This window comes from Mustela putorius, unplaced genomic scaffold (assembly GCF_011764305.1).
Source record: "Mustela putorius furo isolate JIRA1106 unplaced genomic scaffold, ASM1176430v1.1 tig00537227_pilon_pilon_pilon, whole genome shotgun sequence".
NCBI lineage: Eukaryota > Metazoa > Chordata > Mammalia > Carnivora > Mustelidae > Mustela > Mustela putorius.
In genome coordinates, this window is record NW_025422368.1 from 7,800,192 (window position 1) to 7,825,729 (window position 25,538).

The window sequence follows — 25,538 nt, forward strand, 5'->3', positions numbered from 1 at the left end:
CCTGCTTTGCCAGACCTCTTATCCCAGTGGTCAGGGACACACATGCAAACTGTTCCCAGAGGGAATTAGAGCCTTTTGCAGGAAGCAGCACAGCTGGGATTACACCTCAGGTTTCTGAGAGAATCCCAGCAAGTTAATGAACAGTTCCTTGCCTCCATTTCTCTATCTGTAAAATGGGTATGATGATCTCATACCCATTAGTGACAAGTTGAACCATAGCTCGGCCTCCAGAGCCACGGAGACAGCCTTGGCAGTCTGGTGTCCTCGGCCTGTAGGGGTGGGTAGAGAGCACCCAAACCCAGCCTTGAGTGAAGCTGGGCAGAACCCACTCCTCCAGGGAGAGCCTGAGTAGAGCAGATGACAGGGTAACCAAGCCAGTTCCCTTGCCTATGGGTGGAGATGCAGGACCACGGGGCACGGAAGCTTCCAGAGCTGAGCAATCATGACATGAGGCCCAAGCCTTGGTGAGTCAGGACTCCCAGGGGTTCTCTTCCGTCTGAAACCCATTGTCTGATGAGGTTTTGGCCAAGAGCAGACAAGCCCGCTGGCCATAGCCCTTCACCATCGTTTCAGACTCCAGAGTGAGACATGCCTTCCAACAATAAAATGGAAGCCAAGCATGGTCAGGACTGGTATCCTCCGTCAGCATTTCCATTTTCCTTCTCTGTGGTCACACCTATGTCCTGAAGAAACTTTGGCAGCACACACACCTTCCTTGTGCCTTGGACCGCCCTACAACTTCCCAGCTGCCTCAGTCTCTGGGGTATACCTTTTGAGCCTACTGGGAGAGGCCTGGCCAGGAAAACAGTGCCCAGGACGGGCAGGTTGGGCACTGTAGATGCTACTGACTGGGCTGGGTCACCACAGAGGAGGGAAAGGTTCTGGGTCATGGTGGCTTCTTGCTCTGAGGGCCATGTCACCTTCTGTCTGCCTGACTGCCGAGGCATGGGTTGAGTGGGAGGCATCTTCCCGTGCCATGTCCCAGCAGCCCAGGATGCCTGTAGGGGACTCCCAGATAGTGTCCCAGCTTCAGGACAGCTGTGACAGGAGAAGGAACTCATGGCACTGCTGGGAGAAGAAAGTGTAAGATGAGGCCTTAAATAAGTCTCTTACCTAAAAGGAGGGAACGCAGGGAAGAAAGTATGTGTGTGTGTGCGTGAATGTGTGTGAGTGTGCACGGGCACCTGTGCCCCACGCACAAGGGAGAACAGAACGGAGCAGGTGATTCCTCCTCTCAGATACACACACATACTCACCTCTCCCTCCTCCTATACCCCTTGTCCTTAGCTTCTCTGGGAAGGCCAGGACGCTAATTGTGGGGTAGACACCAGGGAGGGTCATGCGTCTCCAGCAGACTGAGCAGGATCTGGTGAGAAGGGAGGGCAAGCCTGGGAACCCGACTGTCTGACCCTCTGGCTGCCTCAGCTCTCTCCTCCCTGGGAGCCAGCCTCCCCCACCAGCCCTTGGCCTCTGGCCGCCAGGCTTCCCAAGCTGCAAAGATTAGTCTTTTTAATATTGCTGTTATTCATAGTACTTATCATGCTGATAGGCTTAGATGTGAATAGTTTCCATCCTTTCCAGCATACTTCAGCCTCTATTATTTTTATATGGAGAGTAGCACACATATTTTTACCCCCGCCCCCATTTTATAGTCAAACTGAGGCCCAGAATGATTTGCCTGAGGTGGCGTAGCTGGCTAATAAGCAGGTGGACTGGTGAGGACTGGGGTGTGTATCCGCTGGCCCCGTGCTGTGGACCCTTGCTCACCCCTGCCCTCTCCTCGTGCCCCCGGCGCCCCAGGTGCCTGAACCCAGGCATTTTCTTCTCTTAGAGAAATAGGTCCAGGCATGTATGTTCCCTGCACACCCCCACAGCTTCATTCTCAAAATCTTATGTAGCAGGGGCTCTGTGAATGGGACAGGCGGTCCTGGCCTTCCTGGAGCAGACCTCCCCGCCTCGCCTCGCCTCGCCTCGCCTCGCCTCGCCTGCCTCGCAGACAGATCCGGAGCCAGGCTGTCAGAGGGAGCAGATGCCGCAGAGCGCAAGCCCAGGGAGGAGTGGATCCCCACAGGGTCTTACTGCTCGCCCCTAAGCATTTAGGCATCGCTCTGCCTCCCGGTGTTGGGACTGCTCTCCCCTCAGCAGGGGTACAAGCCCCCGAGGATCCTGAGAGTATCAGACAGCTAGCGTGGCCGGCGGTTGGGCAGACTCTGACCGGGCAGTCGGCTCCCCCTTCCCTTCCATGGACGGATAGGCCAGAGCATAAATGCATTTCCAAAATGTATCCTGGTACCCTGCCGCATACAGGAGTGCTAGGCTTCACACACAGCGGCCAGGGCTGGGGGGCTGGACCCACCTGTCCAGGTGCCCTGTACCTTCGCTCCACCCATTCCAGGCACCCCTCTCTGAGATTCTGAACTCTCCAAGCCCCAAGCCCTGCTGGACAGGGCACCTGAGGACAAAGGGGCTTGCAGCCCCGGTGATGAGTGACTATCCGTTCCTCCCAGTGATGAAAGCTGATCCTCTGAGAAGCTGTGCTTTGAGAGTATCTTCTTGGTCATGCCGAGGGCCTTCCTGGAGCAGGTGGCCTTGCCGGGGCCAGAAGGACTGCTGTCGCTGGTGGTAGGTGGCACACTGGGGAAGAGGCATGGACCCAGTGACCCCCGGAGGAAGAGGAAGTCTGGGCTCAGAGCCCAGATCCACTTTCATTTGGAAAGTGTGGAATTTCAGTTGTTCGTTCAGTTGTTCAGCCTTTGACCCACGTGGACCCTGGGTGAAGAGCCCTATGCTTACGGCCTCGTCTGACTCTGCCTGACACATTTTTGGCCCTTGGGGAGAACTCAGGGCCTCGGTTTTCTTGCTGGGGTGTGAGTCGTGGGCAGACAGAGCCTTCTCTGGGTTGCCGAGGGGAGGAGAATGCAGGCTTTCCTGGCACTGAGGGGGACTGTAGCCAGCAGGGGGTGGAAAGAGGGTGACTTTTGCTGGGGTCATGATGGCAAGGCATTTTTAGCTTACTCGGCCTCCCAGAAAAGCGCCCCATCAAGCCGAGTGGGAGGGGTGCAGGTGTGGGTCAGGGCCGTCCTCCGTGAGAGGCAGTGGGTCGAGCCCCCAGGAGCCTGGGCCTCAGCGGCCACATGGCCTCGACCTTGGGCAAGCCTCTTCCTCAAGGGTTTGGGGTGTTCTCCCACTCTCAGTGTTTTGGCTTAAGCTGCTCAAGTCAACCAAAGAGAGGAAGGGTCCCCGACCTCTCTCGGTCATAAAGCTGCAGACCCTCGGAGCATCTTCCCAGGGGTGGCCTCCAGCCAGGACTGCCTGAGGGAGGGAGTGCCAGCTGTAAGCCATTTTATTAGAAGGATTTCCAGAGAGTCCCCTGCCCCTAAATATTACAGCCTGCAGCCTCCCTGAATTCTGGTTGTCTCTACGCAGTCCTGTTATGTAAGTACGTACCTTGGGAAGATGCTAGTGGTCTCATTGGCCAAGATCCTCATCCTCCTAATGGCCACTTTAAGGGAGAAAAAGGAAAGGAAAAGCTCGAAGCAATGCATTAGGGGAATTTTGTTCCTCACTGAGGAGCCTCTAGGTGGTGGCCCCACCCCCCGAAAATAAGTGGTCCCCTTTGGCAACCAAACCCAGTGAGCCAGACAGTGTGACTGAGAGTCATCCCCCCAAACTGGGAAATACTCAAAACTGAAATGCTTGAACATACTCAGAAGCACATTATATTCTTAAAATACAGATTTGGTTTTGCAATTATAAAAAGGAATCACATTATGAAGAGTTTAGAGAAACTGCCACTTTCTCATGCTTTGTGTTTGTCTTAAATGTCATTTTTTCACAGAGGCTTCCTTAACCATCCTATCCAAATTAGGTCTTTTGTGGCCCTGCCTTTTTATTTTTAATTGAAGTATAATTAACATAGAGGGTTATATTAGTTTCAAGTGCACAGTATGATTCAGCAGTTCTATACATTACTCAGTGCTCATGATGGCAAATGTGCTCTTGAGTCCCCATCCCCCACTCTCCCCTTAGCCCCACACCCACCTCCCCTCTGGTAACCATCGGTTTGTTCTCTGTATTTAAGAGTCTGGGTTTTTTTGTTTGTCTCTTTTTCTTTTGTTTGTTCCTTTGCTTTGTTTCTTAAATTCCACCCATGAGTGAAATCATATGGTATTTGTCTTTCTCTGACTTATTTCACTTAACATTAGAGCCTCTAGATCTATCCATGTTGTTGCACATGGCAGGATTTCATTCTTTTTTCTTTTATGGCTGAGTAATAGTCCACTACAAACATATGTGTATGTTTATATATGTATATATGTGAGTACTGTGTATATATATTAGCGCTGCTTCTTTCTTTATGCATTCATCTCTCAATGGACACTTAGGTCGCTTCCATATGTTGACTATTAAAAACAATGCTCCAATAAGCATAAGGGTGCATATATCTTTTTGGGTTAGTTTTTGTTTTCTTTGGGTAGGTACCTCCAGTAGTGGAGCTACTAGAGCACGTGGTAATTTTATTTTAAAAATTCTGAAAACACTCCACATTGTTTTCCATAGCAACTGCCCCAGATTGCATTCCTACCAACAGTGTACGAAGGTTCCTTTTTCTCCACGATCTTCACCAACACTTATTTCTGGTCATTTTGAGTTCAGACATTCTGACAAGTGTGAGGTGATATGTCATTGTGATTTCAGTATGCACTTTCTTGATGATGAGGAATGTTAGCTAAGCGTCTTTTCATGTGCTAGTTGGCCATTTTTATGTCTTCTTTGGAAATATGTCTATTCGGGCTCTGCCCATTTTTTCAGTTGGATTTTTTTTTTTTTTTTTTTACAGTATTGAGTTGTAGAAGTTCTTTATATAGTTTGGATGTTAACCCTTTATCAGACATATCACTTGCACATGTCTTCTCCAATGGTTTCCTTTGCTCTGAAAAATCTTTTTATTTTGGTGTAGTCCCAACAGTGTAATTTTGCTTTTGAATCCTTGCCAAGGTCTGGAAAAATGTTCCTATGGCTGATGTCAAAGAGATCACTGCCTGGGAGTGTGGTACCTCCAGCTTTGATCTTCTTTCTCAAGATTGTCTTGGCTGGCCCTGTTTTTTTTTTTTTTTTAAACACACACTATTCTGTTCTTGTTATGTGCCGGGAACTATTCTAAGAGCTTCACAAGTATTAACTCATTCAATTTTCACAAGAGCCTCGTCAGGTACTTTTACTTGCTCTATTTTACAGTGATGGGGGAAACCAAGGCCCAGAGAGATCAGAAAACCTGCCCGGGGTTGTATAGCTGGGGAGTGGTAGAATTGGGATTCGAACTCAATAGTCTCAGCATTGGGTTCTGCTCCCCCAATCCCAGCTCTCCCTATGCTTTGTCCATTGTCTCCCTCCCCCTTTGGAGGCTAAACTTCTCGTCCTCGCATCCATTCTGCTTAGCAAAGTCAGGCGAATGAATAAAGGCTGAGAAAGAGGGAAATTGGCCATAAGCCAACTACCTTAGACACTAATTTTGACAGTTTTGAAAGATGGTAGATCTTCACACCCTGGGTAGGAACCGCTCCTGCCAGTTCCACTATTGTCTTTGGGAGGCCAGAGCGGCCACAGCTGTGCCGACACACCTGGGGCAAGAGGCTGGTGGGGTGCCTGGTGCCAGTGCCAGGCTCCTGCTCGGCGGCGGCTCCCCGCCCTCCCTCCTGACCTTGCCCTGGCTCACTCCCTCGCTGTCTCTCCGAACCTCCTTATCTTGGTCTGCCTGTCTTATCTGCTTCTCTTTTTTCCCAGCTGTGCCTCCAGAGCCTCCCCTAAAACTACTGGGGTTTGAGGACACGAGACAGAATCTTTATTTTATAAACATCATTGGGTAGCGTAAAACAAACATTAGCACAGCAGCCAAAGGGGGGAAAAGTGTAGGCAGGTGGTAACTTTGGGAACCTAAAAAGTGGGATAAGGTTGAGTTATCTGTTACATCTGATTCAGAAGCTGCTGGAGTCCTAGGTCCTGTCTGATCCCTGTGTTGGCTGCCCCTAGCCATGGTGATGCCAAGGGAGTGCTTGGGAGGAGGGGCATTAGATTTCTATGAGTTCCAAGCAAACCTGCAATATTGCCACAAACGGTGTGTTTGCTATGAAAACATAAGTACACAATGAGTCCCTAGACCCCATTTCCACCCACTGCCCATAAGGCCCCCACAGAAGCTTCCAGATCTCAAAGAGGGCCCTGTCTGCTCTCTCTGGCTCACCATCTTCCATCAAGACTTCGTAACAAGTGGGGCTGAAAGGCTCAGTTTGCTCCTTCATTCATTCTTGGCTCCTTGTCCGTGTTGGTGGTTATTTAACAACCTTCAATGAAAATACGAGAAAGTAGAGGGGACCCAGGAAGCAGAGGTGAAGAAGCAGCCTGTATGGATGAAAAGTTAAATGGCAGTGTGAGGGTTAACGGATGCCATGCTGGCCACATCACCCAAGGGGCCGGGATATGTCAATGGCGCCCAGGACAAATATCAAGAACTGAGTCCACAGGCAGGAGCGATTCCTCCGGTTGGAGGGCAGAGGGTTGGTTCGCGGGAGGGTGGGTTTGCCCTGGGCCTGGAGGAGAGTAGGAGGTGGAAAGCCCAGGTGAAGGCAATGCAGGCAGAGGACTGGCCTGTGGTTTGGCCAGCAGAACCAGAAGCACAGCCCGGGACTCTGGTGAGTGCCCTCGGTGGCACACGTCTATCTGACTCATGCATCCACGGGACTTGGAGGGTGGTGAGTGTGACGCTGAGTATCAGGGCTGCCCACAAACTTAAAAAGAAAGGCCTGGAAACCCAACGGTGGGACACAACCTACAAGTCAGTGTGAAAGCAAACCCCATGTGGAGCTATTCTAGAACATGTTCAGCGAGAGGGGACTTCAGACTGAGCTGGGTCACAAGTGACCAGATATGGGTGACTGTCCGGGTCTCTATCCTGGGGCACTTCCCGAGCCACAGTGGGATGGAGCCTGGAGGTCTAGCATCTTCAGGAGCCAGGTGCCTGCTTGGGAGGGGATTATAGGCGTTCCCTGAGCTGGGCTAACTGCAGGACCCATCCAGTTCTGGTCTTGTGCTAAAGTGACTGAGCCTTGGTTTCATAGAGGACAAGGTTGACCTTGGTGTATGTCCCCTGGGCCATAGCCTCTGGGTCCTGATGACCCCTCACCACCCCGGTAGCCCAGAGATATGTGGGATCTACTTCCAACAGCCATCTAATGCTGAGGCTTCTCTGTGCTCTGTCCCATGGGAAACCAATAGGTTCTAAGAGCCCGTTTTCCAGCCTGGCTCAGGCCAGGCTGAATCCTGCTGGCCTGGGAACAGCACAGCACAGGCACCCTAGTGAGTGCTCAGCAAATATTTGCTCATGGAATCCCCATTCCCTACACTGCTGACCCCTGACCTGACTGCCTCTGGGATCCTTGCTCACCTGCCTTCACCCTCTGCACCTGTCCTCACGTCCTGATAAGGCATCTCTGTGCGTGTTCTGGCCATGGGACTACCATCCACCATTCACCTGTCGCCATCCCCTCCAGGCCCATGTCTCCAGGACCCCACCTCCTATGACTCTCACTTGCTGGCTGGCCCCCTGGGAAGGGCTTTTAATGGAGGTGGAAAGCCCACATGAGAACCTAACTGGGGGAGAACTTGGAAAGCCAGCCAGGTCAGCCAGCCGCCTGGAACACCCTTCCCTGCATTTATCTCTATATACGCATATGTAACATATGTAATCTGATACGCGCATCTCTACATACACATAGACGAATCAAATCTATCTATGAGGCATCTTTGCAGGAGTGTACAGAGGTGTGTTCAGACACTGGCTTGCTGGACTGTTCCCAACTGTCCTATCTACTTTCCTCCACGTCAGCATGCTTTGGCTTATACAGTCCCGGGGTTGCCCTGAGAGGCACAGAGGCATCCGAGTGGAGGCAGGACAGACTTTTAGGATCGTGCCAGGCTTGCAACTTCATAGGAGGAGTGGAGCCACATGGCTGCTGAGGTCCCTTTCATTCCACGTAATCTGAGTGCAGACCACGGTGCTTTGTAACCCAGACGTGGTTAAGTGGTGTTGATGCATTCTGTGGGACAATGTGGCATCAGTGCTCATTAGGACGGTGTCTGGTTGGAAGTCCTGCCGCATAACTTACCGATGTGCTCCTGGGGGTACCTGCCAACATTTCTGTGCCTCAGTTTCCTCCCCTGTGAATGAGGATAACAATAATACTCTGAAGGGTTGTACAAGAGGGAAGGAGGGAGTGCGTAGGAGGTTCTGGCATAGTACTCTACGGCACGTGCTCAGTCAGTGTTGGCTATTGTCCTTAAAGCTGGCATTATGGTTCTTGTTTCAGACCTGGGTCCTCAGATGGGCCCTCTGGCTCTATGGGGTCAGTGTCAACCATCCCTAAGCTCCCAGCCTTGCTCCTGCCCTAAAATTCCCCTGTTGGAGGGAGGAGGTGCTCTTGCCTGGAAGTTCCTTCCGACAGGCTGCTCAGCTGGATGGTAGGGCCGCCCGGGGCCCGGACGGACTCCACACCGTCAGTCTCAGTGGGGTGCCTCCAGCCGGGCCCCTGGAAGGCACCGTCCACCCCAAATTCTAAGGGGTTATTCTCCTGGCCCATCCAGTGAGCATCTCCTTTATTCCCTAAACTAACCAGAGTCTGAAATCCAGGTTTGTGTCGCCAGCCCACTGGCCGTGGTCGCAGCCCGCTCTCTACTTGGACTTGACCACTGGAGCAGTCCAGGCAGACTTTCTGCTTCTACTCCCTCAACCACCCTCCCTGCTCCATGAAAGGGCCAGGCTGATGTGTCAGCTGGGCTTCTGCTGTGAGTCTCTTGTAAGGCAGCTTGTCACAGGCTGCCCTGTGCACCCCGGAGCGCCACGTGGGGTCTCATCTCCGCACTGAGAGTAGGGGGAGGATTCTCCCCCACTCCACCGCGGCAGCCCACCCTGGGTGTGGGAGGGAAGCCCCGAAATGAACTTGGCAGGGCTCATCAGGTTCAACCCTGTCATTCCAGAGATGGGGAAACTGAGGTCAGAGGGAGGAAGCATCCCATATTTCAAGCATGCTGGCAGAGAAGGATGTGTCCCCTTACTTCACCCCTGGAGAAAAGTCACTATAGAATAGTCTGAATGGTTCATCAGTTTTGCCTTCTTATATGAGGCTTTTCTTTTATTGAGAGGGCAGAATCTCCATGCAGCACTCTTTCTGGAAAGAACAATTTACTTAACAGATTTTGCCTTTAATAGGAGGGGGAACTTGGCAGTCCCCCATTGCCGCTCCTGGGACTTGGGGAGGAAGGACTTGGAGAAGCCTCACCTCCCTGGGGAGGGCCCACGGGAAGACGAGTGTAAGTAGGGGGATGAAAGGAGTGGACTCCTGGGCCCCCAGGAGAGGAAGGATGGGGCCTCTGGCTGTCTCTGAACCTCTAGCCCACCGCTGACCTCGTAAAGCTGGAACCTGTGAGAAACTGAACTGTGAGAAGTTGAGGTGCTGACTCAGTCAGAATTAGATACTATTTGCATATTATTTCTGGGGTCCTTGGGCTATGTGTGGTTTGACGCTAATAAGAGCAGCCCTTATTTCTGACCCACACCTCCTGTATCTCTCCTTGGACTGACCCTAATGCTTGAGCTTCACTGCCGGTCAAATTTGGAACAGTCATCTCACTAGGTTTCTCATATTAGCATCAGGAACTCAAAGATGAAGCCAGCCTATAGCTCCTTGGAAGGCCAGGACAGTGGCTTGCCAGTAGGTGGGTGTTTGGAGGGCATCAGCCACAGACCAGGCCATTAGTCTCCCACTTGGGATGGAGAACCGCACCCTCCCTTCCCCCAAACTAGGCCCATCTTGCTGTGTCTGCTTACATGACCTATTTTCTGGCCACAGCTAGTATTACCTGTTCTAAACATCTGGAATTACCTGCCTGCTTAGTCACCTTCCCTCTGGCTTCAAACAGCTGTTGGGCCCCACCCCCTCTCCACCTCTTATCCATCTAGGGTCCCTCCCTCCCCTGTTTCTTCCTGGAAGGATCTGGAGGTACCAGATCCACAAGTTCTGATGTCTTTAAAAGGATCAGCCTGGGCAATAAGGCTCATTTGAGAGCTGTGACAATCACCTTGACTCTAGTGAAAGTCCAACAGCCCATCCCCTTTTGGCTTCCAACTGGGCATCATGAGGGCCTGTGTGCCCCTGATAGTGGCCATACTCTTCAGCCTGGCCTGGGCTGGTAAGTCATTATCTGGTGGGGGTGTAATAGTCCTGTGTAAAGAAGCAGAGAGTTGGGGAACTTGGTAGAGGTATGAGCAGAGTGGGAGAAGGAAACTTCAGCTCTGTCCTAGAGCCATGGAGCACCTTAGAATCCATCCCTGTCAGAGTATAGGAGTTGTCTTTGGGGTGGAGGGGACTGAGGAGCATGGCTGAGGGACTAATGTCATGGAACCCCCTTCATAAGTCCTTGGAAGACCAGACCCAGACATCCCTTGCTCCAGTCTGACTTTTGATCTCACCAAGATTTGTCTGTGGGACTGCTGTGTGATGTAAAGCTTGCTGGGTTTGAGTGGCCTGGCTGCCCTTGGAAACTCTCTCCACTGCCTGTGGGTGGGTGAGGTTGTTTGGGGTAGGACCCTGCTCTGGGTAAAATCTCAGGAGATGGGCAGGCTCAGCGGGAAACTGGAAAAGGCCCTGGTCCAAAGGTGGGCCATGTGCTCTCTAGGCTATACAAATGGTCAGTGGAATGGGCCTCTGACCCAGTGACTGAAGAACTAGAGCACGGAACTGGCCTGTAGTTACTAGCGGTGCAGGGAATGGGACCAGCAGAAGGACAGCAATGCTTTCCTTGGTAGCTGGGCAGAGTGCTGGTGCTGATGTGTTCACTGGCAGTTGGTTAATGGGTGCGGAGGAACGGCGGCCAAGGGAGGGGCCTGAGCTGAGAGGTGTGGGGAGAACCCTCCTCTGCCCAGAGGAGAAAGAATCAGAGCTTGATGCCCACCCCACCCAAGCCAGGTGGTTCTTAAATCGGACTGTCATAAGGATGAATTAAGATACTGTATAAAAAGCACCTTACGTGGAGTGAGAGCTCAACCAGCTGAGGTTTGGGTTATGCGTATGTATATGCCTATTCCTGGCAGAAACCCTCGTTTCCAGTCAGGTTATATATGGAGACCCATGATGGGATTCCCAAACGGAATTCCCTGCACTGGGAGGGATGGGGGACCTCTACTCCGGCACCCGTGGCAGAGCAGCTGGGAATCAGCTCTGTCGGGGGCCCTGGGTGGTGGACAGCCAATGGGGAGGGCATGGAACTTCTAGCTTAGTGTGAGCCAGTGGCCGCTCGGTTAGCCCATCCCAGTCTCAGGAGAGGAGAGCAACTTTAGACATTGGTCCCTGGGCAGCCATCCTCGAGAACAGAGGCAACAGTGGCTTTAGAAACGCAAGTGGAGGGGCGCCTGGGTGGCTCAGCGGGTTAAAGCCTCTACCTTCAGCCCAGGTCATGATCCCAGGGTCCTGGGATTGAGCCCCGCATCGGGCTCTCTGCTCAGTGCAGAGCCTGCTTCTCTCTCTCTCTCTCTGTCTGCCTCTCTGCCTACTTGTGTTCTCTGTCAAATAAATAAATAAAATCCTAAAAAAAAAAAAAAAAAAAAGAAAAGAAAAAGAAATGCAAGTGGAGCCCTTGCTCCTGGGGGAGGAGGGCAATCTGATCTGGATGTGGGGTGGACGGGGAGGTGGGAGTCTATCCTTGCTGCCTTCTTTCCTAAGGTGGGCAGGAAGGGGCTTGGCTCTTGTCCTTCCTAGTTCCTACATCTCAGAACTTAGATGCAAGACAATGAATCATATGGAGGAGTCACCATCAGCCTTAGGAGCCTGGTTGTTTCGGGAGAACTGGGGCAGGAAGCTGGTCCTGGAAACGAATCTTCTTGGTTGGCTAGGTCTCCAGGGAAACCGCGTTTGGGGCTCCTGGACAGGCACGGATGGAGGATGATGTCCCGACCCTCAGAGCAGCTAAGTGCTGGTGTAATAGCGACACCCAGGTTTGGGACCAGACTCTCTGGGCAGGCAGCGTGGGTAGCGAGTGGACCTTCTGGCATATTGAAGTTTTGGAGACTGCAGAGAAATTTAGCATCTCATGAGACAGGGGAGGCCCTAAGCCCTTGCAGGGGAATGGAGGAAAAGCCTGGGTCTGAGACAGACAAGGCCAATGTGAAGAAGGCCGTGGCTCAGAGAGATGAGGCAGAAGGGCAAGGGGCAGATGGCTGCTGAAGCAGTGACTCAGTGCCTGGCCAGGGAGCGAGGCTCGCACAGGGCCCTGTGTGGCCCACAGGCATAGGGTGGGGACACTGGAGTGAGGATTCAGAGTGACTCGGTTCATTGAGTGTCCCCAGGACAGCCCAGCGAGGTACCTACGAGGAAAAGAAGTCCCTGCTACCTCTCCTCCCCACCTTCAAATCCCAAGGTCATCTCAAAGCAGACCAAGTTTATGGGGAAGGGAGTTCTCACTGGGGACAAAGTTCTTGAACAGAGATGACAAGGTCCACTCAGCCAGGGCCGTGGGGGGTATTCTCCTGAGCTCCAGAGAGCTGACTAGTCACGTGGAGCCCTTCTCAGTCTGTGCCAGCTGCTGGAATGAAGTGAATTCTTTCCTGGGACTCTGCTGATCGGGCCCATTGTGAATGTTGCCTTGATTTGTCTGAATTTTCTCCCTTTGGATTCTGGGTGTTCTGCCAGGCTGACTGGGCAGGCAGCTGACTGAGCCTTCCTCCTGCCTAAAAATTTCTCCTTAAGGTTTTTGCATTTAGGTTCCAAGGGAGCAACATTTAAGATTCAGAAAGAGTTCCATTGAGCCTGAAAGGACAAGTGGCCTTGGGCCTGGTTGTTTTCAAGGACAACCCACTGGATCAAAGGCCTGCCACATGGGAGGCCCTGGATCCAACTTGAGGCTGCCTCAGGACGTGGTTAACCTTGACCTGACACCTCTTTGATGTAGAGAATACAGGCTCACAGCAATGACGTCAGCTAAGAAACTGTCAGCGACATAAATGCACCGACACCCTGGTCTAAGGGCTGGCCCTGCTGGAAGCCAGGGAGGGAGTCAGCCGGATGAAGTGCGTCCACAGGGAAGACTGCTCTAGCCAGTCTGAGCACTTGCCACATTGGAGCTGGGTGTGGAATATTATCGCTGTTTATTTATCTAAGCAGCCCATGTTGCTAGTAAGGATAATGTACTGTACTAAGTGCTTCACAAATATCAACTCATTTAATGCTTATAAATATTCTATGAGACGGACTCCATTGTCATGACACTTTCACAGATAAGGAAACCGAGGCACAGAAGGTCAAATAACTTGCCCAAGAGCTTATAGCTCGAAAGCAGCCAAACCAGAATTCCAACCCCATGAAGTTTTGGCCCCAGAGTCCAGGTCAAGTTCTTTGCTCTGCCAACCTCATGAACACCATATAAACCCTAATCCCAGAATCCAAAGTAGTAACTAAACCCACAACCTTCATATTCACCTCCCACCCAATACAGGCTTTTTTTTTTTTTTTTTTTAAGACTTTATTTATTTATTTGACAGAGAGAGATCACAAGTAGGCAGAGAGGCAGGCAGAGAGAGAGAGAAGCAGGCTCCTCGCTGAGCAGAGAGCCCGATGTGAGGCTCTATCCCAGGACCCTGGGATCATGACCTGAGCGGAAAGCAGAGGCCTTAACCCACTGAGCCATCCAGGCACCCCCCAATCCAGGCTTAAATGGAGATATGGTACCTGTGTGGAGTCACCACTAGAACCAAACTCCAAATCTAATCTAAGGCAAAAGTGGGGTAATTTCTCTTCTCCTAGTCTTGACACACTCTTCAACCCTGGAGTGGCCTTAAACCTGTCCCCTTATTCCTCGGCCAAACAGCAATGCAGAACTTTTACTTCATCGATAAATTTAACTCCAGCCCAAATCCTGACCGTAGCTTTTAATTCGAACCTAATGCACTGTAACTCTGGTGCAAATTAGGTTTCGGTTTCCACATTCATACAAATTCCGAAGCTAATGGCGACTCTGACCCTGATCTTGACATCCTTCCTCGCCCACAGCCGGGCCCCTAAACCCAGCATTCACGAAACCCAAACCTCAGGAACCTCAAGTGGAAACAAAGTCCCTGTAATTACCCTTAAGTCTCAGAATGGAAGGAAAGGGCCCCCGAAGCCAGCTGTCACCAAAGAAACCTTCCGACTCTGTCTTTGCTGGGGTGGGCATGGCGGGAGTTGTGTTTTTAAGAGTGGTAGTGGGCTTGTACCATTTCTTTCAAAATTTTTTGTCTATGCCCCTTGTGACCAAAAATTTGCTTCTGCAGGCCATGTGGCTGGAGTAAGGGATGTGGTCTGTGGTTACACAGCAGATCCTGTTCCAGAATCCAATTCTCACGTATACTTGTTCCCCACATGAGCATAAACTAATTCAAACCTTTCCAAAGACTAGAAGAAACCGAAAGATGGGACCTGGGAGAAACAGGGTGCAGGGGAGACCAGGTGAAGGGGAGCAAAGAACAAAGGAGCAGAAGACATAAAAGGGGCAGGATGAGAGGAAGGGGGTGCCTGGGGAGAGGGCAGGTGGGATCACTGGAACAGTAGTGACCACCTTCACCTATGTGACAGGTGAGTGATGACCTGTGGGTCACGACCAGTCCACAGACCTCTTTCTTTGGTCTGCAGAAATTTTTAAAAAATTGGAAAACTTCATATGAAAAGGAAGGATTCTCTTAAAAAAACTAGAGGTTCTGGCAGCACTGAGCCTGCACTCCAGCAGAAGGGGCTGGAGCTGGGAGTGGCTATCAATTTCAGGCCAAGCATCAGTTCCAAGTTTGTTACAGTCCCCACCAATTCCTACTGTCTCCTTGCTTCTTTACTGACTTCTCTTAGAGGTCTAGCCTCGCTCAGCATTCAAGTCTGTGATCCTCAAGTATATTATGAGTTCTGCAATACAGGTTGGGTGGGAGTGGGATGGGGATGAGGCTTTTGCCGGTGTGTGGGAGGCTGCCCATGTATTTCTCTGCAGCAGATGGCAATGATCTTCCCTGCTAGGTGGGCCCCATGCCCCTGTCTGCAAACCCTACCACAGGGGGCACCTTGAGAGGGAGAATATGACCCTCAAAGAGCTGAGTTTGTGACCTTTACTGCCCGTAGGAAAATTAGATTCCTGTGCATCTCGCTGTGATGAGAAATTTCACCGGGACGCTGCCTGCCAGTGTGACCGCCAGTGTCCCCGGCATGGGGACTGCTGTGAAGACTATGAGCACGTGTGTACTGGTGAGGCTCCTTGTGGGGGAAGGGTCTGGGAGGCACAGTGGGCCAGGCCATGCCCACGCCAAGACTGCCTGCAGGGGTGCTGGCTCAGGTGTCTGGCAGTGCAGAACTGGGTTCCGTGATGGATGACAGGGCTCCAGGAGCCCAAATGAGGACACTGACGAGCAGTGCAAAAGTCAGGATTTGTCAACTGCTTGTCCTAGCTATTCTAGGCTGTCCCCAGTCTAAAACTGCAACTTAATAGATATTATTTATCTGGAATATCTATCTGAACTATCAGGATAAGCAATACTATTTTGGAAGTTCAAGTAATTCCAAATGCAGCAGAATAGTAACAAACATTAACATAGCATGTATCTTATGACCAACTGTAATACAACACTTTACATCACCAAAGTGTAAAAAGGGAGTCGAACTCTCCAACCTCTATGCCCCCAGGGAGCCTGCGTGGTGTCACTGTGACTGTTGTGATTCACACACACCACTCTCCTGGTAATGAGTGGACCGAGTGGCTGGAACACCTTCAATCTGTCATTCCCTGTCCAGTGATTAAATGGGACACGCACTACTCTCAGAGGCCAATTGTTTCTCTGTTACTCTAACATAATTTAAAGGTCATTTGAAAAATTATTTTGAATAATCCTCTTGTTTGGATGCTTCCAGTGTTTTAGACCGCCAGATAAATGGTCTTCTGCTTTAGGACATGAAGCCTCATTAAGTTCACTGTCAAACCAGGTGCCCCGACTCTCAGTTTGGAAAACATGATCGCTAGAGCCATGGTAGGTAATGGCTAGCAAGACCACGGCATACGGTTGTGCAGGTTGTACACTGCACAAGGGTACCTGGCTGAGAAGCTAAGTTGACCAAAATTGAGTCCATTGGTGCTAACCCATATGCCTAGCTTGGTGAAGAGATGTGTCTACTGAGAGAAAGGAGTACCTTTTTCTAATTTTCCCAAAGGAGATATCTGCTGACCCAGCCATGTGCCCACTGAGCTGCTTGAACCAGAAGGAACCCTCATTCCATTTACATGAAAACACCATCTATACCAGCAGGAGTTCTGTTGATCAAGCCCAGGGACGGAAACACAGGTCCAGAGCTCGGTGTCAGAATCAGAGCCTGTCCCTTTCCCCTCGCCTTGTGCCCTATTCAGCAGACACAGGAGAGCCTGTTCAGCTTGGACCATCGGGCTGGCATTTCGCAGCACAGACAAGACTTAGCTTGGGAGCCAGTCCATCTCCAAGACTCTGATTTGCACCTCAGAATCCTTTTCCCAAAGAAAAAATATGGATGACGCTTGAGACCCTAAATCAGCCCTTGAAAGTCTGTTCAGCATAACTTTGGCGGAGTTAAGAACCGGTGGATGGTCAGGACTTAGAACACAGCCTGTCACCAAGGAAGTGATCAGAACACAGGGTGTTGGCTGAACACATAGTCTGGCCTGTGCTTCTGATAACACAACACCATCCAGCAAGCTCACTAATGGATTCCCAATCACTTTGTAACTGTGTTGCTTCTCTGGGGGAAATTACTCCCACCATGTACGGGAGAGGAGCTCAGAGTCCCCAGGAGTATCCTTCCTCTTCCTCCCCACCCCCACTCCACCCAGCCTGCAGGCCAAGGGAACAAGGCCGCAATACTAACGTCCTTTTCTGAACTCACCTCCCCCACCCCCTTCTCTGTGGCCATTGCCAAGTGTTGTAAAGAAAGAAGGGAAGTTGGTATCTCAGGAAACAGTTCTTAGAGTTCTTAGTCCCAGAGGGCCTGGGTGGAGTTCACCCTTGACTGTGACTGGGAGTTATTATAGTAAGGGATGTTCCTAAGCAAGGCCTTGTCATCTGGAGAGGAGCAAGCCTGTCCTCTATCAACAGATCTTGAAGAAAAGCCATACCCGAATCAGGGTGTTCAATCCAGAGGGCACCCCTTCCTGCCTCCCCTTCTCTCTGTACAGATGAACACACTGAGCGCCAGAATGCTGAAGTGGCAAGGAGCGTTGTCACCTGGGGAAATATTTTTCACTTTTTAGAATAGTTTCCAGTCATCTGTCCCCTTCTGTATTCCGTTTTTATTTATTTATTTAGGGCACTTTAAAAGCACTGCATTTATTTCCATATTAATCAAACTGTCTTCCGTTTTTAGTTTGTCTCCTTGTTCATTGTGCCTCAGCCCCTGTTTCATATTTTCTTCCATTGCACGGCTTGTCCTGGAGGCTGGGGGAACTGGGAATCGGACATAAGGGGAAGGGAGCCCTTGGGGGTGGCTGGTGACTCTACTTCTCTCACCTACAGGAGAAGAGGGCCCCGAAGAGCCAGAGCCAATCCTGGAGCTGGAGGAAGAGCCGGTGGAGGCCCCAGCTGGCCGTGAGTCTGCCTTTCTAAAGGGGGGGCCTGCAGGCTAAAGGCGGAGGGACACGAGAGGTGACAAGGAGGAGGCAGCCATCCCAGCGGCAGCAGGCACAGTCCTGAGCTAGAGGGACCCCAAACCCAGTATGAGGGCTGGCTTCTGCAGCCTGGGGTGTAGGCAGGAAAGGGAGCCTGAGGCCTATGGAGGGAAGTGGAAGAGATTTTATTTTTAGGGTGGGAAGATTATAAAAACAACAGGCCAGAAAGTAGAGTTTGGCCTCTCCACAAGGCAAGGGCTTCCGGACCGTGGAGGGTGTGTACCAATTCAGCCTGTTTGTTTTCCTTCCCTGGAGATCTTCAATAGGAGCGCGGAGGGCGAGGCTGGAGAGGGAGGGGAAGGGGGGACCCGGCGGGCTGGCCCAGAGCGACCTCTAGGGGTCTGCCCCCCACACACCTCTCCCTGTGCTCTCAGACCTGTACTCGGCACCCAGCTCCTGCCGGGACCGCTGCCACGAGGCCTTCGACCGGCACCAACCATGCCACTGCGATGCCCGCTGCCCAGAGTTTGGGAACTGCTGCACGGATTTCGAGAGCCTTTGTGGCCACGGTCAGTCTCCTGCTCCCTTTAGCACAGCCCCAGAGATGGAGGAACTCTCCAGAGCGATAGTTCTGCAGGTGCGCTCGCTGGAGCAGCGTATCAGTATCCTCTGGGCATAGATTAGAAGGGGAGACTCTAGGAATTCCCCCCGGACCCACTGATTGGACACTCTGGGGGCAGGGCCCCCAAAACTGTTTTAACAAGCCCTCCAGGTGATTCTGGGGCGTATCCACATTGGAGAACTTCCCGGAGGTGGGAGCAGTGTGGGCATTTTGCAGGCAATGCCATGTGCCTATTTTAAGGAGCCTTTGGGCCTGAGGTCCCTGCCTTCACCCAACCACTAGGGTGATGGACTGCAGCCTCCTTCTCTGGCTGTCTGCTTCTGGAAGGCACCCAGGGGAGGGGGGCTCCCTCCCCCGGCCTTCCTTGGGCTGAGAACCCCCTCCCCACTCCTCCTAGAGGGCTTCTCCTACAGCAGTGATGCTATAACCAAGGAGGAGCTACAGAGCATCTCTGAGAAGATCTACAGGGCGGATGTCAACAAAGCCCAGAAGGCAGACATCATTCTCAACAGCCAAAACCGCATTTCGCCCTCAGAGACCAGAGACCAAGTGGACCGCTGCCCAGAGCCGTGAGTCCCCTTCACTCTCCCTGCACAGTGTCCCCCCACCCCTGGCTTCGCTTCTTTGCCTGCCTCAGCTCTTTTCTCCTCAGGCGGGATGGAAGGGAGAGAAGGAAATAGGTCTCCAGGGACAAAGAACACCATCTTGAGGGGCTGTGGGTATCCAGTTGGGAGGGTTTCTGTGACTGACTGGGCCGAGAAGAGAGCTGAGCTTCCAAGAGCTGGAGTGGGAGAAAAGAGCTGCCTCATGCACACCCTTCAGAGGAGCTGAGGTCCTGACTCTGCTCCTGACCTCCACCTTTGCATGCCTGCCCTGACCTGTCTGGCTGCCCCTGCAGGGGCCGGGTGGGGGTGGTCCTGCCCCATGTTCAGGCCTCCCTTGCACCTCCCTCCACCTCCCGCAGGCTCTTCACCTACGTCAACGAGAAGCTGTTCTCCAAGCCCACCTACTCGGCCTTCATTAACCTCCTCAACAACTACCAGCGGGCCACGGGCCGTGGGGAGCACTTCAGTGCCCAGCAGCTGGCTGAGCAGGACGCCTTCCTCAGAGAGGTCATGAGGACGGCGGTCATGAAAGAACTCTATGGCTTCCTCAGTCACCAGAGTGAGTGAGCGACCCCAAGCCCCACAAGGCAGTGCTCAGGACAGGAGAGCCTGGCCGCCCTGGGCCTCCATGGTGGGGAGGTGAAGCGAGAGGGGCAGGGTTGTGTAGTGGCCAGCAGGCCTCTGGGAGGGCTAGGAGGGACCCTGGACCTAAGCAGTGGAAGCAATCTCTGTCTGGCTCGCAAGTCACCTCTGCTCTGATTTACTGTGAGAGGCCTGTGGATACCTGCCACGCACTCACTGTTCCAGTCTCAGGCTCTCTGCAAGCCCGGGGGTCATCCCTGCACCTCCCCCAACTCAGCTGATCCCACAGGCACGTCGTCGTCGGGTCCCTGATTCTCCTTCCTCCTGCTCCAGGTCCAGGAAGGCCTGTTGGCTTGTCCCACATTTTTGCTGGGGAAACAGCAACAGAAAATCACCAAAAGCTTCTACCGGGAGGGGTTCTGGCTAGCGCGCGGCTAGCCTAGTCCCCAGATAGGGACGCATTTGAATCAGACCAAAAAAGGTTTGAGCCGCAGGAGTTCTTGGCAGGGGGCTGTGTCGGTTCGCGTCCTGCAGATTCCTCTCCTGAACTCCAGGCAGCCGGGCTGGGCCTCATGGGCAGCTCTGTCCGGGTCTCCCCTCTACCCACAGCGGCTGCCTTCCATCGCCCGCCTTCCTTTACGTGTGAGTCACCGGCTGCTTTGAGGTGAAGAGGGTGACGCCCGAGCACCCGGGTGAAGAGGGCGCGATCCCGCACCGCCCCCTGGCGGTCCTCTGCCTCAAACACGAGCGAGAGTCTTGGCAGTCGGGGGAGCCCTCCAGCTTTCCAGAGAGAAGCGGGGAGGTGGGGGCGCCCCACAACAGGCTGATGACTTGTCTGAGCCCTGCGAAGTCGTGAGCAGAGCCCGGTCTGGGACCCAGGGATCCCATACTGAGGCCGGGCTGTTCCATCACGTCTCTCCCTGTCCAAACCCAGATTGTCCTTCAAGTTGCAGCTCACATCCCACAAGGCTGGGTCTGCACCTGCCTCAGCTCCCCGCTGCCTTTTGGCATCTCCGCAGCGTGTCATCAGAGGTCAAGGGTTGGGGGGGTGGGTAGCCCAAAATAGCTTTGGGCCCGAGGGGGCCACTTGTTAGTGGTGTAATCCTGGGCAAATGACCTTACCCGTCAGAGCCTGATCTGTGAAATGGGATCTTTGTGGATTAGTGCGCGTGAAGCACTGGGCGGAGAGCCTAGCACTGGGGAAGTGGTATGAACCATTCAGGCTGCGAACCCATTCTCTGTTATTGTGTATACATTTTGTCTCATTTTCTGACTGTGTTTTAAGTCCTAGAAAGGCTAGCATATGTCTGTGTCTCTTTGGTATCCTCCACACACATTTCTGAGCAGCAGTTGGTATTTGATGGCTCCCTAAATTAGAGCTCCAGCCCCGACCTTCCCATTGGGGCCCAACTGCCTTGTTTCTAAACTGGGCATAATTGGTATCAACCCTATGTGAAGATTCAATGTGAGGACTGAAAGCACTTAAAAACAGTTGAGGTCCATAGAATGTAGACAGTAAATTGAAATATTTTTGTATTGTTACTTTTTGACTGATGCCCAACTCTCTGGCCATAGCTTGTGAGGCCTGGTGGCTGCCTACTTCTCTGACCTCCTGTCCGACCCCTCCCCACTACACTCACTGTGCTCCAGCCACCCTGCCTTTCCCTTAGATCATTGAATACGGAGCCCAGGTTGACTTAGAGCCTTGCTCCTGTTGTCCCTTCCACATGGAAGACCACTTCCCCCAGGTTTTGTGTGGCTGACTCCTTATCCTGCAGGTCTCTGATTAGTGCTACCTTCTCAGAGAGGTCTTTCTGATCTTCCTTTCTAGAAGAGCCCAACCCCATCCCAACCCCATCTCCAGCCGTCATGGGACACTCTGCTTTATTTTCTTCATAGCACTTAACCGCAATCATATTGTATATTATTTGTCTTTTCCGCTGGAATGAAACTGTGAAAGCAGGGATCTTGTCCTTGCTATTTCCTGCTGACTCCTCAGCCTGCAGAACAGGTGCACTGTGGGTAGTTACAGAATGGAGAACTATCTTTGTTGGTTGAACCTCTGTGTCTCTTAATGTGCTGGAGCAGGTGGCTCTTCCCTGCTTCCCAGGATCTAGTCCCGCCTTCCCCTCTCTTAGGTCCTCTGTGTTCCTCCCCGCAGACCGCTACGGCTCCGAACAAGAGTTTGTCGATGACTTGAAGAACATGTGGTTTGGGCTCTATTCAAGAGGCAATGAAGAGGAGGACTCGAGTGGCTTTGAACACGTTTTCTCAGGTGGGATCATTATGGCTGGAAAGAAAGAGTTGGAGGAACGAAGGGAGACTGCTTCCCTCAGGAGGAGGGCGGCATCAGGCACTGAAGAACTTGCAGCCAAGCCTATTAGCAGGGACGGGCCTGTCCACCCCCAAGTCAAGAAGAAGGGGTCTGAGGAGCTGTTTTTGAGGGATAGTCTCCCGTGGAGTATCTAAAGGGGGAAGGAGACCAGACACTAGGGCTCCCAAAGGTCACATGTAGGAAGGGAGCTGGGTTTGGGGGCAGGGCTGGCTACTTCTGAATGGTCCTCTGCTTTCCAAGAGGCCCATGGTCTTTCTCCCCACTGTCCCACACCAAGTTTGGCTTGCTACTGGAGAAATGGCTGAGAGGAGATTGGTCACCCAGGCTAACCAGGAGGAATTCTCCCAAGGGCTTGAGCTGAAAGGGGGCGGGGAGGGCTTTCCTGGGTGAGAGTTAGGGATGTGTGGCATGCTGGGGAGTGTGGGCAAGGGGCTAAGCAGGTGTGCATTCTATGAGCCAAAGTCTCAAGAAGGGGGACAGCCTTGGCAGGGAAGGGGTGCAAGAAGTCAGAGGGGAGGCCCAGATCACCCACCTTGAACTCTTCCTTATAGGTGAAATCAAAAAAGGCAAGGTCACTGGCTTCCATAACTGGATCCGCTTCTATATGCAGGAGAAGGAGGGCCTGGTTGACTATTACAGTCACATCTACGACGGCCCGGTGAGTACTGGGTGCTGACCCGTGGGCTGGAGAAGCTTATTAGTACCCAGACTTTCTGCCCTCACTCTGCACTCCCAGCAGCCAGACAGGCCTCTCGCCCTGCCTCTCGTTGGCTGCCTAGCAGGGATGGTGAAGATGACTTCCCGATCTGGTGGCCAGTGGGTTTAGGCAGCGAGGACCCTGAGATTCCCTTCCAAACAGTGAAGCCTCCAGACCCGGAGAGGCAGGAGGCAGAGAGCACTATCCCTGGATGGGAGGCTGGGGGCCGGGAAGATCTTCAGAGGGGAACAAGTCGCAAAGGTATGTAATGACCTCCTACCTGAACTTCTTTAGAATGTGGCCTTGGCTGGAAATTTCAGCCTGGCGAGCCCGAGTTCAACTCCTTACATTTTAGAGAAAAGAAACCTTTGCTGCCCTGTGCCAGGAAATAATTGGGGGACAATAAATTGTCTTTCTCCTCCACATGTCATAGCTACAAAGGAAGCATTATGGTCCCCGCTATCCTGGTGTCAGTCACAGGAAAGCAGGCTCTGGCCTCTTCGGGAGACTCATGCTGGCAGCTCCAGACAGTGGGTCCAAGTAGGGCTCAGACCCTTTAGCTGGGCAGACCGTTTCCTTGGTCGATGTAAAGAATCCAGCCTCCCCAGAAAACTCATGCAGGCCCCTCCTGGGGGCTGCTGCCATGTACCACCTGTCTGGCAGACTCCACTCATGGCATTCACCAGGCCTCCTTTATTACTCTCTGCAGTGGGAGTCTTACCCTGACGTGTTAGCCATGCAGTTCAACTGGGACGGCTACTACAAGGAGGTGGGCTCAGCTTTCATCGGCAGCAGCCCTGAATTTGAGTTTGCGCTCTACTCCCTGTGCTTCATTGCGAGGCCAGGCAAAGTGTAAGTACTGGGCCAGCCAGGCCTGGGGAGCAGGCTGGAGCCACAGGCTGTCCTCAGACAGGACAATCAGGAGAGCTGGATTCTGCAACTCTGTGGCTTGGACAGACCACCCTTTGGCACCTCAAGTTTTCTCACTTGGGAAATGAGGTTGTTAGATAAGGCTGGTGGTTGCCAACCTTCACCTCAGTGGCAGAACCACCACCTGAAATCTTATGCAGAACCATCATAGGTCAAACAGTTAGAGATGCACTTTCCCTGGTGCTCCAGGCCTCTCTCTTCGGTCCCCAAGGCTGCTAGAGGGAACTCCGGAGCCCCAGAGAGTATAGCTTGAAACCACTGGGCTTCATCTCTTCTAACGTTTGAGGACTTTGGGTCCTACTATGTCTGAAACCCTAAGCAGACATTTAATTTCTGGGGGTTCAGCTCTAGAATCTGAGATTTTAGATTACTGCTCTGGGAAAAAGGAGTCCTTCTGAAGGGGTGCCTGTGCATGGGGAGTGGGAGGTAATGGCTGAAGAAAGCTGGGGCAGTTCTCTGCATGGGTTGGGCTTGATCTCCCTAGTGAGGGGATGGGCATGGGGAGACGTGATGGGCCCCTATGACTTGGCCATCTTTCCTCCACAGATGCCAGTTAAGCCTGGGTGGCTATCCCTTGGCCATCCAGACCTATCCCTGGGACAAGTCCACCTATGGAAATGGCAAGAAATACATCGCCACGGCCTATGTGGTATCTTCTACTCGATAGAGCTTGGAGCCCTATGGGGCATGAGAGCAGGGAGAGTTTCTGCAGGATGCAGGGGCTATCTGCTCTGGGCTGCAGGAGGCTAGAGGAGACTGAGAGGGATTCCCAAGTCTAGAAATGCCCTTATGGTTAACAGAGAAAAGTACAAATAAGAAAAATGGAGAGGAACAGTAAAATCTTTGTGCTCCAGCATTTTGGAAAGGGAGTCCAGACAGAGAAGATGGGAGCCCCCTGTGGCCCTTGGCCCTGATGGGAGGTAAAACCATAGACAATTCCTTGACCTCTCTAGGCCTCATGTTTCTTTTGACTGTAAAGGGAAGGGGTTTGCCCCCTTTCTTCTTTTTGGAGTTGGTGAGAGGGCAAACCTGATATCATTACTGTGAAGGTGTTCTCAATTGTTCTTAAAAAGAACAGCAGATAAGAATTCAAGGTCACTATAATGGCTGTTATCATACACAGCTTTGCAAACTGCAATTCAGCCCTATGTTGGGGCCTCAAAGAACTCTGACCATGGAAATCAAGCAGTGGGTAGTTGGTCTTTTCTTGGGTTATAGCATCTCAGGACAGGGTCTGGGAGAACTCTGATGCTTGATGGAGAGGAGAGTGGGTTGATGCAGTGAGTGAGCTTGGGAGGGAGTGAACTTCTCCAGGCTAGCTCAACAACTGCATCAAGAAGCTTTCTACTCGTAGATGCTAGTGTGGCTACAGAGGTATATTTCGATCCCACATAGTTTGTAAAAGAGTTCCCCAAATAGGAGGAAGAAAGAAACTTGGAGCTTGGTGACATTAAAAATTATTTTAAGGCTAATCCAGTAGCCATAATTTGCTGGAATTACTCCAGATTTAAAGATCAGGGAGAGGGGAGCTCCCTGTTCCAACCTCAATTATGCATTTCTCCTCCTGTGGCCTTACGGAGAACCAGACACTGTCCCACAGAACTAGGCTTGAACTATGGTTTACAGGGTTTGAGTCTCCAATTAAAGTCATTAAGGAAAGTTGAAATCAGTCTCCTCTTTGTATATGACCCCCCTCAACTGTCTGTCCCCCTCCCTTTCTTTTCCCCGGAGTGATGTTGCTGGGTTCTGTGGCTCTTCAGGATGGTGTGGAGAATGTGGTATCTCAAATCCAAGAGGACTGACTCATCAAGTCTCTCTAGCCAAGAGAGGAAGAGAAGCCTCCTGGCTGATTTGTAACGTGAAGAGTAGAAGGAGGGAAAGCACTTATGACTTCTGGTTCCACATATTAGGAGCTTGGAAGTCACTATTCCATCCTAACAACAAGTGAAAAACTGAACAGACTGAAAAATCAACAACTCTTCTTGGATCTGTAGAAGAGATGACTCCAGCAAACCAGGGCCCTCAAGATTAGAAAGTCAGGCAAATATAGATTGGAATAAGCTTGGAAAGATAAGCTTACTGGAG

The 25,538-nt window shown here is 52.0% G+C and overlaps 1 protein-coding gene across 1 annotated transcript; it reads left to right on the top strand.

Moving 5' to 3' along the window:
* Positions 1-9,263: 9,263 nt before the first annotated feature.
* ENDOU (endonuclease, poly(U) specific) lies at positions 9,264-25,119 on the top strand. The gene is made up of 10 exons (XM_004765601.3): positions 9,264-10,242; positions 15,183-15,305; positions 17,591-17,662; positions 18,117-18,251; positions 18,702-18,873; positions 19,269-19,468; positions 21,653-21,766; positions 22,378-22,484; positions 23,233-23,375; positions 24,000-25,119. Exons 1-10 carry the CDS (start codon positions 10,188-10,190, stop codon positions 24,118-24,120), a joined length of 1,242 nt encoding a protein of 413 aa, XP_004765658.1. The 5' UTR covers positions 9,264-10,187; the 3' UTR covers positions 24,121-25,119.
* The last annotated feature ends 419 nt before the right edge of the window (positions 25,120-25,538 follow it).